General features: G+C 49.4%; 1 protein-coding gene across 50 annotated transcripts in view; it reads left to right on the forward strand.

Moving 5' to 3' along the window:
* Positions 1 to 15083, forward strand: part of EPB41L1 (erythrocyte membrane protein band 4.1 like 1) — a 139877-nt gene that overhangs the window by 81576 nt on the left and 43218 nt on the right. For all 50 annotated transcript variants that reach the window (XM_063802892.1, XM_063802893.1, XM_016937830.3 and 47 more), the window contains 7 exons: positions 1028 to 1192; positions 3430 to 3534; positions 4108 to 4150; positions 7717 to 7792; positions 10562 to 10780; positions 13123 to 13210; positions 13794 to 13946. In XM_063802892.1, coding sequence (XP_063658962.1) covers positions 1028 to 1192; positions 3430 to 3534; positions 4108 to 4150; positions 7717 to 7792; positions 10562 to 10780; positions 13123 to 13210; positions 13794 to 13946 — 849 coding nt within the window. The remainder of the gene's footprint in view (positions 1 to 1027; positions 1193 to 3429; positions 3535 to 4107; positions 4151 to 7716; positions 7793 to 10561; positions 10781 to 13122; positions 13211 to 13793; positions 13947 to 15083) is intronic.

Raw genomic sequence — 15083 nt, forward strand, 5'->3', positions numbered from 1 at the left:
TTGGACTCCCAAAGTGCTGGGATTACAGGTGTGAGCCACCATGCCTGGCCATAATTTTTTTTTTTTTTAACTTTCAGTAGAGATGAGGTCTTGCTATGCTGCCTAGACTGGTCTCAAACTCCTGGGCTTGAGTGATCCTCCCACCTTGGCCTCCCAAAGTGCTGGGATTACAGGTGTGAGCCACCATGCTTGGCCCATTGTGGTCATTTTAAAATTTTATTCTCTCAGACTAAAGAGGGTAGCTACTAACTCCCCCATTTTACACCTGGGGAAACTGAGCACCAGCAGGATAAAATGAGTTATCCAAAGTCACATTGCCATAAAGTAACAGAGGTGAAGACAAATCTAGATCTGATTTTGAAGCCTGAGTTCTTTCCATTTATTTTCCTATCCCTGAACCTGTCTGTTCTAGCTTGGCCAGCCCCATGTAACCCCAGAGCAAAACCCATTGCCCTAAAGCTACAACAGACTCACCTCCTCATCTAATTAACACCTTCCTTAATTCACGACAGGCCTGGAGGGGGCAGGGACTTGGCCAAGATCACTGAGGGCGTCAGCAGTGGAGTTAGGACCCAGGGCGGGCGGCGGTGGGGCAGGTCTCTGGCCTTTCTCCTCTCCTTTAACTCAGTCCACAGCTCCCAGACTCCTGCTAGATCCAGTGACAGACAAAAAGGAGACCAGATGGATGCTGTGATGAGTCATGTGCTGCTCTGGGGAGACAGGGCAGCTCTGGCCACTGGCTTTGGTTTCATGGGATGCTCCTGCCTCAGAGGATGCCTATGGCAGCAGTAGCCTGCAGGGAAGATGGGGACCCCTCACACAAGGCCACCCATTATGCATGGAAGCCCTGGCTCTCCTCCTGTACACACCAGCCATGGACCCTAGTTGCCCTGTGGGTCTCAGACGGTAGCGACTTTCATTCTGGGGTCTGTCTTGGCCCCAGATGCCTCTATATTGCTTCTTACTTATAGGAAAGGCCATGGCTTAAAACTCACTGAGCAAACTATTCCCTTGCTTGGTCCTGCAGAGCCTAGACATGGAGGAGAAGGACTACAGTGAGGCCGATGGCCTTTCGGAGAGGACCACGCCTAGCAAGGCCCAGAAATCGCCCCAGAAGATTGCCAAGAAATACAAGAGTGCCATCTGCCGGGTCACTCTGCTTGATGCCTCGGAGTATGAGTGTGAGGTGGAGGTAGGGGAGCACTGAGTGCCATATGTCCCGTCCCCGGTCAGCCAGCCTCAGGTCCAGGGCAGGCTCCTGTGTGTACCCAGCTTGGGCCAAACCAGAGGAGTCCTGGACCAGTCACAGTGTCCAGAGAGATGACCTGGCTCGGAGCTCCTTTGTACAGATGGTGGCACCAAAGCCTGGAGAGAGTGGTTATGATTGCAAATAGAATTAGACGAGGTACAGGGCTGGCACCAGGGGAAGATTTTGCAGGGTGACTATACCTTGGCAAGGATGCCACCATGTAAGGGCTGATCTACAAACAGTAGACCTGGGAACTGGGCTCCCCTATTCACCCAGGAGAGACTGACATTTAAATTAGAATCATTTTTATATACTGGGTGGAGAGAGGGCTCCTCCCTTCCTAGTGAATGTCCCTGTCCAGGGCACCATCTCAAGTCTCCAGGACAAACTAGTCACCTCAGGGTTCTATGGCAAGCCCATCACCACGTCACAGGGAGGCGGCCCATTGGGAAGATGTCACCCAGGCCATGTAGAAACCCTGTGGTATGGCCCTGCCCCATGGTGGTGACACAGCAGATGCCTCCTTCTGGGTTTGGCCCTCCTGGCCTCACATTTAGGTCTCCTTTTCCTGTATAGGTTCTGACTCCTGCCCTAATTCTGAGCTCTCGCTCGCCCCCTCTGTGAGCCCTTAGAGGTTCTATCCCTGCCGAGGCAGCATTCGTGGCCCTTCTCCGCATGTGTGAAAGGGCTCAGAGGGTGTCCTTGCTACTGAGATTTATAGGAGCTGCCCCCTTTTCTCTCCCATGCCCTGATTTTAGGGATGTGGCTTACTCCTGAGCCCTGGGAGACTGAGTCCCTCTTCTCTACAGGGTTTTGATTTGTTTTGTTTTTATGTACATGTATTTTTTCTTTTTTTTCTTTCTTTTTTTTTTTTTGTTGAGACAGAGTCTTGCTCTGTTGCCCAGGCTGGTGTGCAGTGGTGCGATCTCAGCTCCCTGCAACATCAATCTCCCAGGTTCAAGCAGTTCTCCTGCTTCAGCCTCCTGAATAGCTGGGATTACAGGTGCCCGCCACCACACCCGGCTAATTTTTGTATTTTTAGTAGAGACAGGGTTTCACCATGTTGCCCAGGCTGGTCTCAAACTCCTGGCCTCAAGTGATCTGCCTGCCTTGGCCTCCCAAAGTGCTGGGATTACAGGCATGAGCCACTGCGCCCGACTGTGTATGTATTTTGTCTATAGAAAGACTTCACCTTCCCTGCTCCTGGGACAAAGGAAAGGGCTGTCTTCTATGTCCTCTCTCCTACCTTGATGGGCCCCAAGACGCCATTTCTGCCTGTCCTAGAAGTGCACAAAGCATTTGACTGAGGCTAGGTCCTCTCTCTCTGATGATCTCCAGGTTCAGGAATTCCTTGTCAGGCTTGGTCCCGAGGGCCCAGCCAGACCTTACAGGGGTCTCACTCCCTCTCTAGAGTCCCTGCCTCTTTGGGTGGTGACTGCCTCCTGTTCCCCTGCCATGTGATCCCCTTATTGGTGCTCATCTTTACCCCTGTGGGTTTGGAGTGCCCAGTCGGGTTCTCGGCTTCGTCATTCTGAATGGTGGTTCAGAGAGGCCCAAGCCTAGCTCTACAGGAGTGGGAGGAACCTACCTGGCCCTAACAATGGTACTTCCAGCAGAAGCTGATGGAGGCCCCATGAGCCTCTGTGAAACCTCACTGGCTGTGGGGGAGGGAGTGGTGGGCTAGCCTGGGCTGCCCTGGATTTCACTCAGGGAAGGGAGGGTCACACTGTGACCCTGAGTCCCAAGCCCTCCCCTTCTCCCCCTGCCCGCTTCTGTCATATTCCAGGGGCGGCTTCTCTTCCTCTCACACCCAAAGCTTAGGACTTGGTTTTCTGCTCCTTCGGTCTAAGTTAGCCTCCTTCTCCTAATCACTAAAAAGGAAGGAGAAAGCCGTCACTTCCTATGCCTTCCACTTCAGCTTCTCCCCAAGCAAGCTCAAAGTCCAGAAACCACCACCGGAACTTGGAAGAAGGCCATCAAGGAGCTGGCCATTGTTGTCACCCCCAGGATCCCTTAGGACTCAGAGGGCAGAGCCAAGTGGGTGGCAGGAGCGCTGCATTCCTGTCCAGACACCGAAAGGCCCTTGGGGTTTTTGAATTGTCCTGGTGGAGCCTAGGGTATCTCCCAGCCTCGCCCCGGGGTGTGCTTCAGCCTCATAGCTGCTCTGCTTCCCTCCTTAGAAACATGGCCGGGGCCAGGTGCTGTTTGACCTGGTCTGTGAACACCTCAACCTCCTAGAGAAGGACTACTTCGGCCTGACCTTCTGTGATGCCGACAGCCAGAAGGTACCTGGGCTAGGGAGCAGGGTGGGACCTGCTCTTCCGTTAGGCTCCTGTAATCCTGGCCACCCCCCACAGCATCCATTAGTGCTCAAATCATTAAGCATCTTCTGTTTGCGTGTCCCCAAGGCTCAACCAGCCCTATCCACCTGCGGTTCCCTGTCTCAGCCATTTCTTGGTGACATACAGGTCACCCCCAGATGAGAATTTGGAGAGCCCTGGTCTGGCTGCTAGAGTTGCTGGGGGAGCTGAGGAGCTCCCTGCTAGAGCTTCTCCCCTACCCTTGGGAGGCTCTGAGTTTCCTTCTTCCTGCCAGTCCCATTGCAGATGCATCACCTGCTCACTGGGACTGCCTCAGGGCAGTGGCAGCTCCGGGCACTGGGTCCAAGCCTGGTGGTGAATCCTGGCCCCATTCCCCTCACCCCCTAGTCCCAAGGAAAAGGAACCAAGAGGCTTAGCCAAGGAAGGGCGTTCCCTACAAGGGGCTGCTGACCAGCCATTTCAGGATATTTCTCTCTCTCAGCCCAGTCAGGTCCTTTCCTGTGTCTTCCCTCTGAAGATCTCTATCTTTTCTTTTAGAACTGGCTGGACCCCTCCAAGGAGATCAAGAAGCAGATCCGGAGTGAGTGGCTTGTTGTGTTTGGGGAGGTGGGTGGGTGAGGGGATTCCAGGCCATGAGAGCCCCCCTTGTACTGCTCTCTCCTCCTTTGGAAAGTGCATTTCAGGCCAGGCGTTGTGGCTCATCCCTGTAATCCCAACACTTTGCGAGGCTGAGGCGGGTGGATCACTTGAGGTCAGGAGTTCAAGACCATCCTGGCCAACATGGGAAAAGCCTGTCCCTACTAAAAAAAAATACAAACATTAGCTGGGCGTGGTGGCGGGTGCTTGTAATCCCAGCTACTCGGGAGGCTGAGGCACTGGGACTGCCTCAAGCGATTCTCTTGGACCTGGGAGGCAGAGGTTGCAGTGAGCTGAGATCATGCCACTGCACTCCAGCCTGGGCAACAGAGCAAAATTTCATCTCAAAAAAGGAAAAAAAAAAAAAAAAAAAAGAAAATGCATTCAGATCCATGAGTCCGTGTACTCCACATGGCAGATCTTGGGAGAAGCCAGAGTGGGAAGGACAAGTCTAAGGCCCAGAGAAGAGAAACGACTGTGCAGAGTCACACAGCAAGTTAGCAGAGGAATCATAAATACATTCAGGACGTCAGCTCTAGAAGGGACCTGCAGAGCCATCTAGGACAAAGGACAAGCAGATGGGCTGGAAACAGCCACCCTTCTGTCCAGGAATGGTGTAGTCTTCAGTAAACAATGACCCTTTCCTCAGAGGCCCAGAGAGAGGCAGTTATTACCTAAGGTCACAGAGCCAAATGTTGGCTGAGCCAGGTCTTGAGCCCTGGTCTTCCAACACCATCCTGTGCTCTTTTCAAGGCCTGGGGTGAAGGCAGATGAGCAGGCCAACAACCTGTCCTTTCTGGCCCAGAGAGAGAAAGCATGTCGGGAAGGGATGGGGCAGCTCCCAAATGGCAGAAGGGGGTGGTAGGTGGCCTCAGCAAGGCAGCCTGAGTAGTTGGAGACCTGGGGCCTCGAGGCAGAGATGCCTCCACCCAGGGCCCCTCCCCCTTGGCTGTGGTTGGTCTCTCCTGAACTCCCTGGTCCCCTGGCTGGAAAGCTGTAGCTGAGCCTGTTGCCATGACAGCGGGCAGCTGGGCCCAGGGATGCCAGCTGACTCTGCAGGAGGGGGCTCGAGGAATTCTTCCTGAAGGTTCTGTCAGTTGGAGACAAAGAGGCAGGCACACAGACAGAGTGCACTCCTCGGGGGGCTGACAGATCCTCCGCCTGGGCTTCAGGCTGTCCCCCAGGAGCCCCAGCCTGGCTGGGAGGCCTGTCTCTCATGACTAAAGGGATCGGAAAACATATAGGCAGCCGAGTGTGTGGTGTTTGGTCAGGACCAGGAGCTTGGGAAAGACAGGTGGCTGGACCAAATGGTCAGGTCTCAGCATCCCTCCCAGAGGTGGCCTGCAGCCCCTGCCAGCACAGCCCAGGCCTGGTGGATGTCACTCCTTGTAGCCATCCCAAGTCATCGAGTAAGTCTTGATCGCTAGCAAGTACCTTATCCAGGAGAGCCACAGTCTCTGCCTCTACCCCTGTAACTTCCAGCCATTTATCCTCATCCTACCTTCTGGTGCCCCAGTGGAGCAATTTTTTGCCCTCTGTGACAGCACCTCAGCCTTCTGAAGGTGGTCCCATTGGTCCTTGTGGCCTGAGCTCCAGAGTTGGGTGTATCTCCTCCCAAACCTCAGTGCACCTGGGGCAAGGTAGGGCAAAGTAGGGCACCTGGGACAAGCTTTCCACCTCTCTGGGCCCCTGCTTCTCCTTGGCCAGTGGATTAGTAGTTCCTGCCTCATGAAGTGGGGGTGACAGTTCAATGACATATGTATGGACAGCACCAAGCACATAGTAGGTGCTCAGTAGCTGTTTTCTTCTTGCTTCCCTGAGGCAATCTGGTGTGATGGTTAAGCAGACAGACACTGAGGCCAGACTGCCTGGATTTGAATGTTAACTCCACCTGATTCTTGTGTTGACTGTGCCTTGGTTTCCTCCTCTGTAAAGCAGGGTAATGCTAGTACTTATATTTATGTTGTTGTGAGGGTTAAATGAGTATTACATGTAGAATGGTGCCTGCACACAGTAGCACCCAGTATGATTAGCTATTATTTATTTTTATTATTATTATTGATTATTACCATTATTATTCCTGAGGTAGGAATTCCTGAGACCATTGTTATTCATTGAAGCTGCTCTTTCCAAGGAGTCGGTGTGGTCAGGAGCCTGGGCTCTGGGGCCAGATGGCCAGAGTTAGGATCCCCATTCTCTACCACTGACTAGCTGAGTGACCCTGAGAGAGTGACTTAACCTCTCAGAATTCATCTATAAAACAGAAAGTCAACTTCAGGATGATTATGAAGATCAAACCCCTGTACATGTGCATAAAGTTCTTAGCAAGCACAGTGACTGGCATCTAGTAAGAGTTTGAGATGTGACATCTGTATGGTGCAGATGGTGGTTACCGCAGAGACAAGGATGGTAGTGATGATGTGGCCTCCAGTGGTCCATGACCACAGCCCTGCCATGGATGGGCCTCGCTTTCTCACTTTGTCAGGGGCCATTTTGAGCCTGGCACCTGAAATGTCCCAGGGGTGGTCTGACCATTGTTGTGGATATGTAGACTTTCGCTAATTTTGTCCAGTACCTCATATCTACCTGCCTTCATCCCCTCTCAAGTGACCACCCCTTCTCTGTGCTTGCAGAGCTTGCTTCCAGCTATAACCTCAGCCTTTATTCCCCTGTGTATCTTCTTAGATGTGTGCCATTGGTTTTTCACATCTAAGTGTGGAGGTTAGCATTTATCCCCCTAAAATATCCCTTTGTTACATTTAGCCCATTATATTTACCTTTTAGGTCTTGTTTATAATCCAATCCTGTCTTCTGAGATGGAGTCAACATGATATAGGGCAGAGTTTTCCAACATGTGTTCTGAGAAACATTAATCTTTCAGGATGCTCTGTGAAAAATGGATACAACAGATCAAATCATTTTTGGAAATTCTTGAATGCATGTTCCCCTCAGAGAGTTGCAGTGCACAGTAGCAGGGTGAGGGCTCTGACAAGTCCAAATTTAGGAAACCTGTTTAATATATTATCTAGACTTTTTTCTTATCATTAACATCCTGCAACCCAGACTAGGTTGTAGACCAAGGAGCCAGGTGGCCTGGGTTTGAACCCCAGCATTGCCACTTCCAAGCGGGGTGACCTTGGGCTAATTTACTGCCTGGGCCTCAGTGTCTTCATCTATAAAATGGGGCTAATCATAGGACTTACTCATGGGGTTGTGGTGAGGTTTACTGAAGTAATGTTTGTAAAGCAATTAACAGTGTGCCTGGCATGCAGCGTCAGTTTTCTTTCTTTCTTTCTTTCTACCTTCCTTCCTACTGCTAGCTCACGAGTCTCTTAACTTGGGCCTCAGTTTGCTAATCTGTCAAATGGGAATAATGTTCCAGCCTTCCTGATTGGATTGTCCTGAGATTATAGATAGGAGAAACTTTGAAAAACTGCCCAGAGGATGGTGCATCTGGACCACCCAGTGGGGTGTCAGGGCCTCGCTGATCTCTCTCCCATCTCCTCTCAGGTAGCCCCTGGAATTTTGCCTTCACAGTCAAGTTCTACCCGCCTGATCCTGCCCAGCTGACAGAAGACATCACAAGGTGAGGGCTGTGGAGGGAGAGACAGGTGTGCTGGCTGTGTGGGACTATGGATGAGGGCCCCTGGCCCTGGGGACACAGGCAGTATGTGACAGCAGCTGCAAATGCAGTCGCCTACCGAGGTCAGGCAGACAGCATCGTACACAGGAAGCCGACTCATTGTAAGAAACACAGTGATGCAAGCACAGTGGTCAGTGGCAGCTGACCCTTGATGTCAGAGGAGGAGGTATCACAGGGAACTGCGGGGCCTTTTGTAGATTTAAGAGGACAGAAGCCACCTAAAACAGTTGCTGTTCCCCTCCAGGCCATCACTGTCATGTAGGAATTGGGCCTGATTGTTGAAATGAACCTAGAGATTAAAGAATAAAAACCACAGTTCTAAATGTTGGCAACAAATGCAAACTTTAAAAAAACATAGCATGGGCCATCTCTGGGTGGGACATACCAAACCCATGTAAAAGCTGCTGTGCTGGGTGAGCCACCAGTTTGCAGCATTGGGAGTATGGAGAGGGTAGAATGGGATGCCTTTGAACGTAGAACTTTGGTCTGCATGCCACTCTGTGCACACATCAGGCATGTGGAAGTCAAGTGGGTCTTGGGACTCCCCACAGAGAAAAGCCTGGGCTGTTGGGGCAAGCGTGGACTGTGTGTGCAGTCTCGTTGTGCCTCAGGGCCAGTAGATAACATGGCCTGAAGATTGGAAATGAGTGCAAAGCATCCTTCAGGATGGGAGCTTCCGTGGGGTTATCCCATTTCTGGAAACCAGAACGGGGGAAGCCCTTCTCTTAAGCCCTTTCCAAAGAGATAGTCTCACTTCATGATATCCTGGGGCTGTGTCATCCAGGTGATGGGCCTTATACTCCCAACATAAAATATGGGCTTGGAGTTCCCCTACAGCAGGGGAAGGGCTCCTAAGCCAGCCCCTCTCTCCCATTGGGTCCCTCCTTCATCTTCATGTTGATTGCCTGTTTGCCAGGCCATCGACCAAAGGTCAAGGTGCTGACTCTGGCCTTGGGAGATAAGACAGATGTTCCTGGAACAGATCAGGCCTGGGCTTTGGCGTCATTAGTCCTAGTTCTGAGCCCTGAGGTCAGGTGCGGGCTAATGTGGCAGCAGCAAGATCTGAAATTCCATTCCCAAGTGGACTGTGTAGGTTAAGCCAGCACAGCCTCAATCCCCCTGGTCTTCCCTACTGATACCTCTCCTGTTTGTGCCAGACACTGGGCACTGTGCTTCCAGGGACACCAGGAAGGAAGTTAGGCCTGCCTAGCACAGATGGCCCCAGGAGATGGGTGCTATAGCAGCTGATTTCGCCAAAAATAGTTAGGCCCGAAATAAACTGGTCAAAATGACAAATTGATTGAAATGAAAGATTGGTCAGAATATTTGGCAGTGATTTCTGAATTTTGAGACTTTTGAACAGAATGCCCATAAGCCTGTACTCGGTGCCTGTGATGTTTGAGCTGCTACTGATTCTGAGTCTATGCCTTGGCCCTGGGCGCACACTGAGGCTGCACATACTTTTTGCCAGGACTTCAGTTCTGACTGTGAAATAATGTCACCAAGTAGTAAGAATTATTTTAAGTAAAAGATACTTAAAAGAAAAAAGCCCAGATGTGGTGGCTCACACCTGTAATCCCAGCACTTTGGGAGACAATGGCAGGAAGATTGCTTGAGACCAGGAGTTTGAGACCAGTCTGGGCAACATGGCAAAACCTTGTCTCCACAAAAAATACAAAAATTAGCTGGGCGTGGTGGCATGTGGCTGTAATCCCAGCTACTCAGGAGGCTGAGACAGGAGAATCGCTTGAATCTGAGAGTCAGAGGTTGCAGTGAGCTGAGATCGCGCCACTGCACTCCAGCCTGGGTGACAGAGTGAGACTCCATCTCAAAAAAAGAAAAAAAGAAAAAGAAATAGGCAGTTGAAAAAAATGGTGAAACATAACAAAAAATGGACAGGGAGGCATTGTTGGCTAAAAATGAAACTTTTTTTTAATACATAGTAACCAAAAAAGCAATAAAAATGGTTTTAAATGGTTCTAAAATTGTAAAATCGTCCAACTGTGCATAAAAGTTATAAAAAATCATGGCCTGGTAGTTGGAAATGTTTCTTTAAACCAATTTGTTTTCAGACAATTTACTTAGAGCTGGAGGCAAAATAAGAAAGTTTTGGGAAAGCATTGGCAAGCAGGTTCATCTGGGACATGGAATACAATGTGGAAGTTAAAATGAATGGGGTAGAGTCACATGTGCTGACATGGGAGGGCTCTAAGGCCTGGGTATGAAAAAATGAGCTGTTAGAATCAGAGACAGCATTTGATGCCATTTACAGGTAAGAAACATCCATAAATCAAAACCACATACATTTCTGGTCATCAAGAGGAAATTTAGAGTCACCTCTAAAGTGTGAATTTTTCCACAACATGAATACAGTATATTACTTGTATAATTAAAACTATACGACATTTTGTAATGGCCAAACCAGCAAAGTAGTCCTATTTAGCTTGAAATTGAGTTAGAAATTGAAAATGCTGTCATAATAGAAAACAAATTCCTCAAATTTAGAAATGCACAAAAATGCTTAAAGTCATGTGAAATGTTGCAAAACCATCTCATGAGACATACCCAGATTGTCAATATATGAAGCGCCGATGTCTACAAACACACTTTGCTGCTGAGCTATGTTCTATTTAGTTGTGATGGACAGCTGTGCTTGGGGGATCTAGGGAGGAGTAGGGCCCTGTGCCCATGCTGGCTCTCCCCTATCTCCAGATACTACCTGTGCCTGCAGCTGCGGGCAGACATCATCACGGGCCGGCTGCCATGCTCCTTTGTCACGCATGCCCTACTGGGCTCCTACGCTGTGCAGGCTGAGCTGGGTGACTATGATGCTGAGGAGCATGTGGGCAACTATGTCAGCGAGCTCCGCTTCGCCCCTAACCAGACCCGGGAGCTGGAGGAGAGGATCATGGAGCTGCATAAGACATATAGGTAAGAGGGTGCCAGCCAGGGCCTTCTGTGGCTCCTTGGCCAGTGGGAGCCTTCCTTGCAGGCCTGAACGTCCTAGGCCGCCGCATACTGTGCTGTTTGTACCCCGCCTGGCTCTGCCCCTAGCTTGAGGTATATCTAAGAGCAAATCATCTCTGTAAATAGGAACGATAGTGACTGGCTGTGTGGCCTTGATGACCTTTTGGGACCCAAGTTTCTTAAGCTCCTCTATAGGTGTGATAATTCCCTGTCCTTGGCCTCTGAGAATAAGTTTATCTGCCAACTGGAGAAAATAATTGCTACTGTGTCTCTGAGTAAGTGTCCTCATGTCTAGATCTTGGTGTAGAGTTCAAAAGTTTGGACCCGAAAGCCAGCCTGCTAGGGTTCCTATACTGGCTCTGCCACTTTCTAACTAGAGGATCTCAGGAAGGTCATTGCACTTCCTATGCTTTGGTTTCCTCATCTGTTCAAGGTGGATGCTGTTAAACCCACCCTGTAGGATTGGTGGGAAGCCTAAATAGCACATATTAAAGGCACACTGCATGTTGGCTGTTAGTGTTGCTGTCTGTGGATCGAGGGGTTGAACAGTTGATCATGCAGGGGAAGTACCTCGTTCCAGCAGTTGGACAATAATTAACTAGTGTGATTGTAGGCTGGTTATTTAACCTATCTAAGCCCCATTTTTCACCTGTATATGCACAAAGTTAGATTATCAGTGTCTCTCAACTATTGGCATTTGGGGCAGGAGAATTCATTGTGCAGAATGTTCAGCATCCCTGGGACCCAGTAAATGCCCATAACACCTTCTCAGTCCTTGTAACAACCCAGATACTCCCCTTTGCCATTGCTTCTGTACAGGTTCCCCTGGAGAGGAACCCTTGGAACTAAATGATTTGTAGGGTCCTTTTAAGCTGGAAGTATTTGGGGCTGTAAGTCCAGGATTGTTATGGGGACTCAATATAATTAATAATGTGAAGGTGCATTATAAACTGTAAAGTGCGGCACCCAGGGAAAGGAGTATGGTGATATTGTCTCATTACTATTGAGGATGGAGGGAATTAGGAGGCCTTGGTTCTGTGGGCGTTATCTGGAGAGGAGGGCTAGAGTCAGATGTGGAGGGATCGTGTACGTGGGGAAGAGCCTGCTGGGGTGTGATGAATGCTAGGTCAAGGGTGGCAAATGCTGTCTCTGAGAGTCACACACTAACTCCACTTAGTTAATAGCGACTGCTGTGGTGTTGTGTTGAGTAGGACACTGATTCCCTACAATGCCTAGGTTAGCAATATCCACCTGGGCATAGGAATAGGGAGTAGTGGCCTGCCTGCCATCTATTTGTCATCCCTGTCCTAGATAGCAAGACATCTTAGGATTTGCAAGAGTCATAATAATTCAGAGAAAGATGTTCAGATCAATATGGGCTGGAGAAATACTAAGGGCTGTCCCTAAAGCTCTTTGGACCTAAAGCACACTGACATCTCGTGTCCAAGTATCCCACACAGCAGCCCAGAGGTAGACAGGTCACAGGAAACTGAGGCCTGGAGGATACACAAGACCTGTAATGAAGTGATTAGGAGCATAAACTCTGAAGTCACATTGTCTAGATTCAAATTCTGACTCTTCTCCTTCATAGCAGTGTGACCTTGGACAAGTTACTCAATGTCTCTGTGCCGGTTTTTTCATCTGTAAAATGAGAATAATAATAATACCTATCTTACAGAGTTGTTATGAGGATTCAGTGAGTTAATATGTGTAAAGTGCTTAGAACAGTAACCAGCACATAGTACTCAATAAGTGTTTGCTGTGACTAAGTATAAAATGTAGTCCAAGTTTCCTGGCAGCCAAAGCAAAGAAGGAACTTGATTAATTACATAACTCTTCTTTTTGGAAAGGAGAATGTGCACCTGTTCCTTAGGAGAGATTAAGTGGCTTCTGATACTAAATTCTGCAAGAAATATCCTGTGTGGGTAATAATTTAGGAGCCCCTGGGTGATTATAATGAACAATGTCCTTAACAATGGTTTTACAGTCATGGAAAAGTAGAATTTATAGCTCACAGTCAACTCAGTGGCAGAATGAGGCAAAAATCCTGACTCCCAGCTCAGCCTTTGTATGATCCCTGGACTAACAAGACTGGACTTGAGCTTTGGCAGAAGTTGGGGGTTGGGTGGGCTGAAGTGGGAGTTGGGGTACACCCTCCTGCTCTGAGGGCAGAGGGAAAAGATGAGGGTGAGGCTCAGCATATTTGACTTTCTAGAATCATGGGTTCTGATGGTGGGCACCTTTGGACAGCAGGACTAAGCCTGGGCCTTTCCCTTGGTCACCTGTGATCACTTTCTTTCCCTCAGGGGGATGACCCCGGGAGAAGCAGAAATCCACTTCTTAGAGAATGCCAAGAAGCTTTCCATGTACGGAGTAGACCTGCACCATGCCAAGGTACCACCAGCTTCCTGGGTTCCCCTAGTGTCTGGGTGGTGCCCCCAAAGAACTATCAGGCCTTTCCCTAGGGCGTGGTGTGCCAGACCCTGTGTTACCTCCAACTTGAAACCTTTTCTGTTCTCATTCTCATTTCTCGAAGTTCCATAACCTTTTATTTTCTCATGATCTGTATTATTTTCTCCATGTATTTTATTTATGAACCTGTTTGAGCCACTGCTAGATTGGGAGCATTGTGAGGGAAAGACGTAGGCCTTAGTTTATTTCTATATCCCTAGCACCTGGCACATAGCCTGGCACCAAGTGTGTGCCACTAAATATTTGCTGGATGAATGAATGATTGAGTGATTGACAGAGCAAATGATCAAACAAGTGAGTGGGTGAAAAAAATACCTAAATGGATGAGTGAATGACTGAATGACTATGGGAGGGATTGGTCAGTGGGACTCCAGCATGGAGGCTCTAACCCTGCTCCTGAGAGCTCGTTACAAGCAGCGCACAGGGCAGTGTTTTCGGGGTGGGTGGCAGGCTGTCCCCAGGCGTGGACCCCGGGCCTCCCATTCCATGGTCTCTTCTCATGCAGGACTCTGAGGGCATCGACATCATGTTAGGCGTTTGTGCCAATGGCCTGCTCATCTACCGGGACCGGCTGAGAATCAACCGCTTTGCCTGGCCCAAGATCCTCAAGATCTCCTACAAGAGGAGTAACTTCTATATCAAGATCCGGCCTGGGGAGGTGAGCCTGCCTTGGGAAACACTCCTTCTCACCGGAATCAACTAGAATGGAGTGGACCCTGGCAGCTGGGCCTGGACTGCCAACACACACACACACACACACACACACACACACACACACACACACACACACAGAGAGAGAGAGAGAGAGAGAGAGAGAGAGGAGTCTAAATAAAAGTATAACCACATATGGCCAGGTGCAGTGGCTCATGCCTGTAATTCCAGCACTTTAGAAGGCCGAGGAAGGTGGATCACATGAGGTCAGGAGTGTGAGACCAGCCTGGCCAACATGGTGAAACCCCGTCTCTACTAAAAATACAAAAAATTAGCCGGGCGTGGTAGCGGGCGCCTGTAGTCCCAGCTACTCGGGAGGCTGAGGCAGGAGAATGGCGTGAACCCGGGAGGCGGAGCTTGCAGTGAGCCGAGATCGCGCCACTGCACTCCAGCCTGGGCGACAGAGCGAGACTCTGTCTCAAAAAAAAAAAAAGGGAGAAAAAAAAAGAAGAAATATAACTACATACATTCAGGTCACACAGATAAATGAATACATGTCTGTGTAAAGTTCATGTATTTAGGTGTTGTAAGTATGGAAGTTTGTACACATTTTAAGATACACAGACTCGACTATACATACAACACACACAAATGCAAACATGTATATGTCTACACCTCTTTTCCTTCAATTACCCACATCTCACCCATCAAAAAGCCCATTTGGTTGTACCTGTAGAATAAACATGAACCCATCTGCTTCTCTTCCTCTCCATCACACCCGCCTCCAGCATCCCCCATCTTTTGCCTGTGCCTATGAGGGCCTTCTCCCTCGCCTCTGGTGCTCTCCAGGTCATTTTCCTCACAGCTGCTGGAGAGATCTTAAAAAGTCCCTTTAATCAGATCATGGCAAGCCCACTCCCCCTTCCCATCCACACCCTTGCTTACACCTTTCAGGAACTCTCTTTAGCTCTTGAGCTAAACTTCAAACTCCTTCCATGGCCACCTACCTCTCCCACCTATTCCTTGCCACACTGCCCCATGCCCAAGGTGCTTTAGCCTCTTTGGCCTTGAGATCTTTGAATAAGTCGAGCTCTTTCCTGCCTGAGTGCTTCGCATTTGATGTTTCCTTTACCTGAAAGTGTCC

This window comes from Pan troglodytes, chromosome 21 (genome assembly GCF_028858775.2).
Source record: "Pan troglodytes isolate AG18354 chromosome 21, NHGRI_mPanTro3-v2.0_pri, whole genome shotgun sequence".
NCBI classification, from domain to species: Eukaryota; Metazoa; Chordata; class Mammalia; order Primates; family Hominidae; genus Pan; species Pan troglodytes.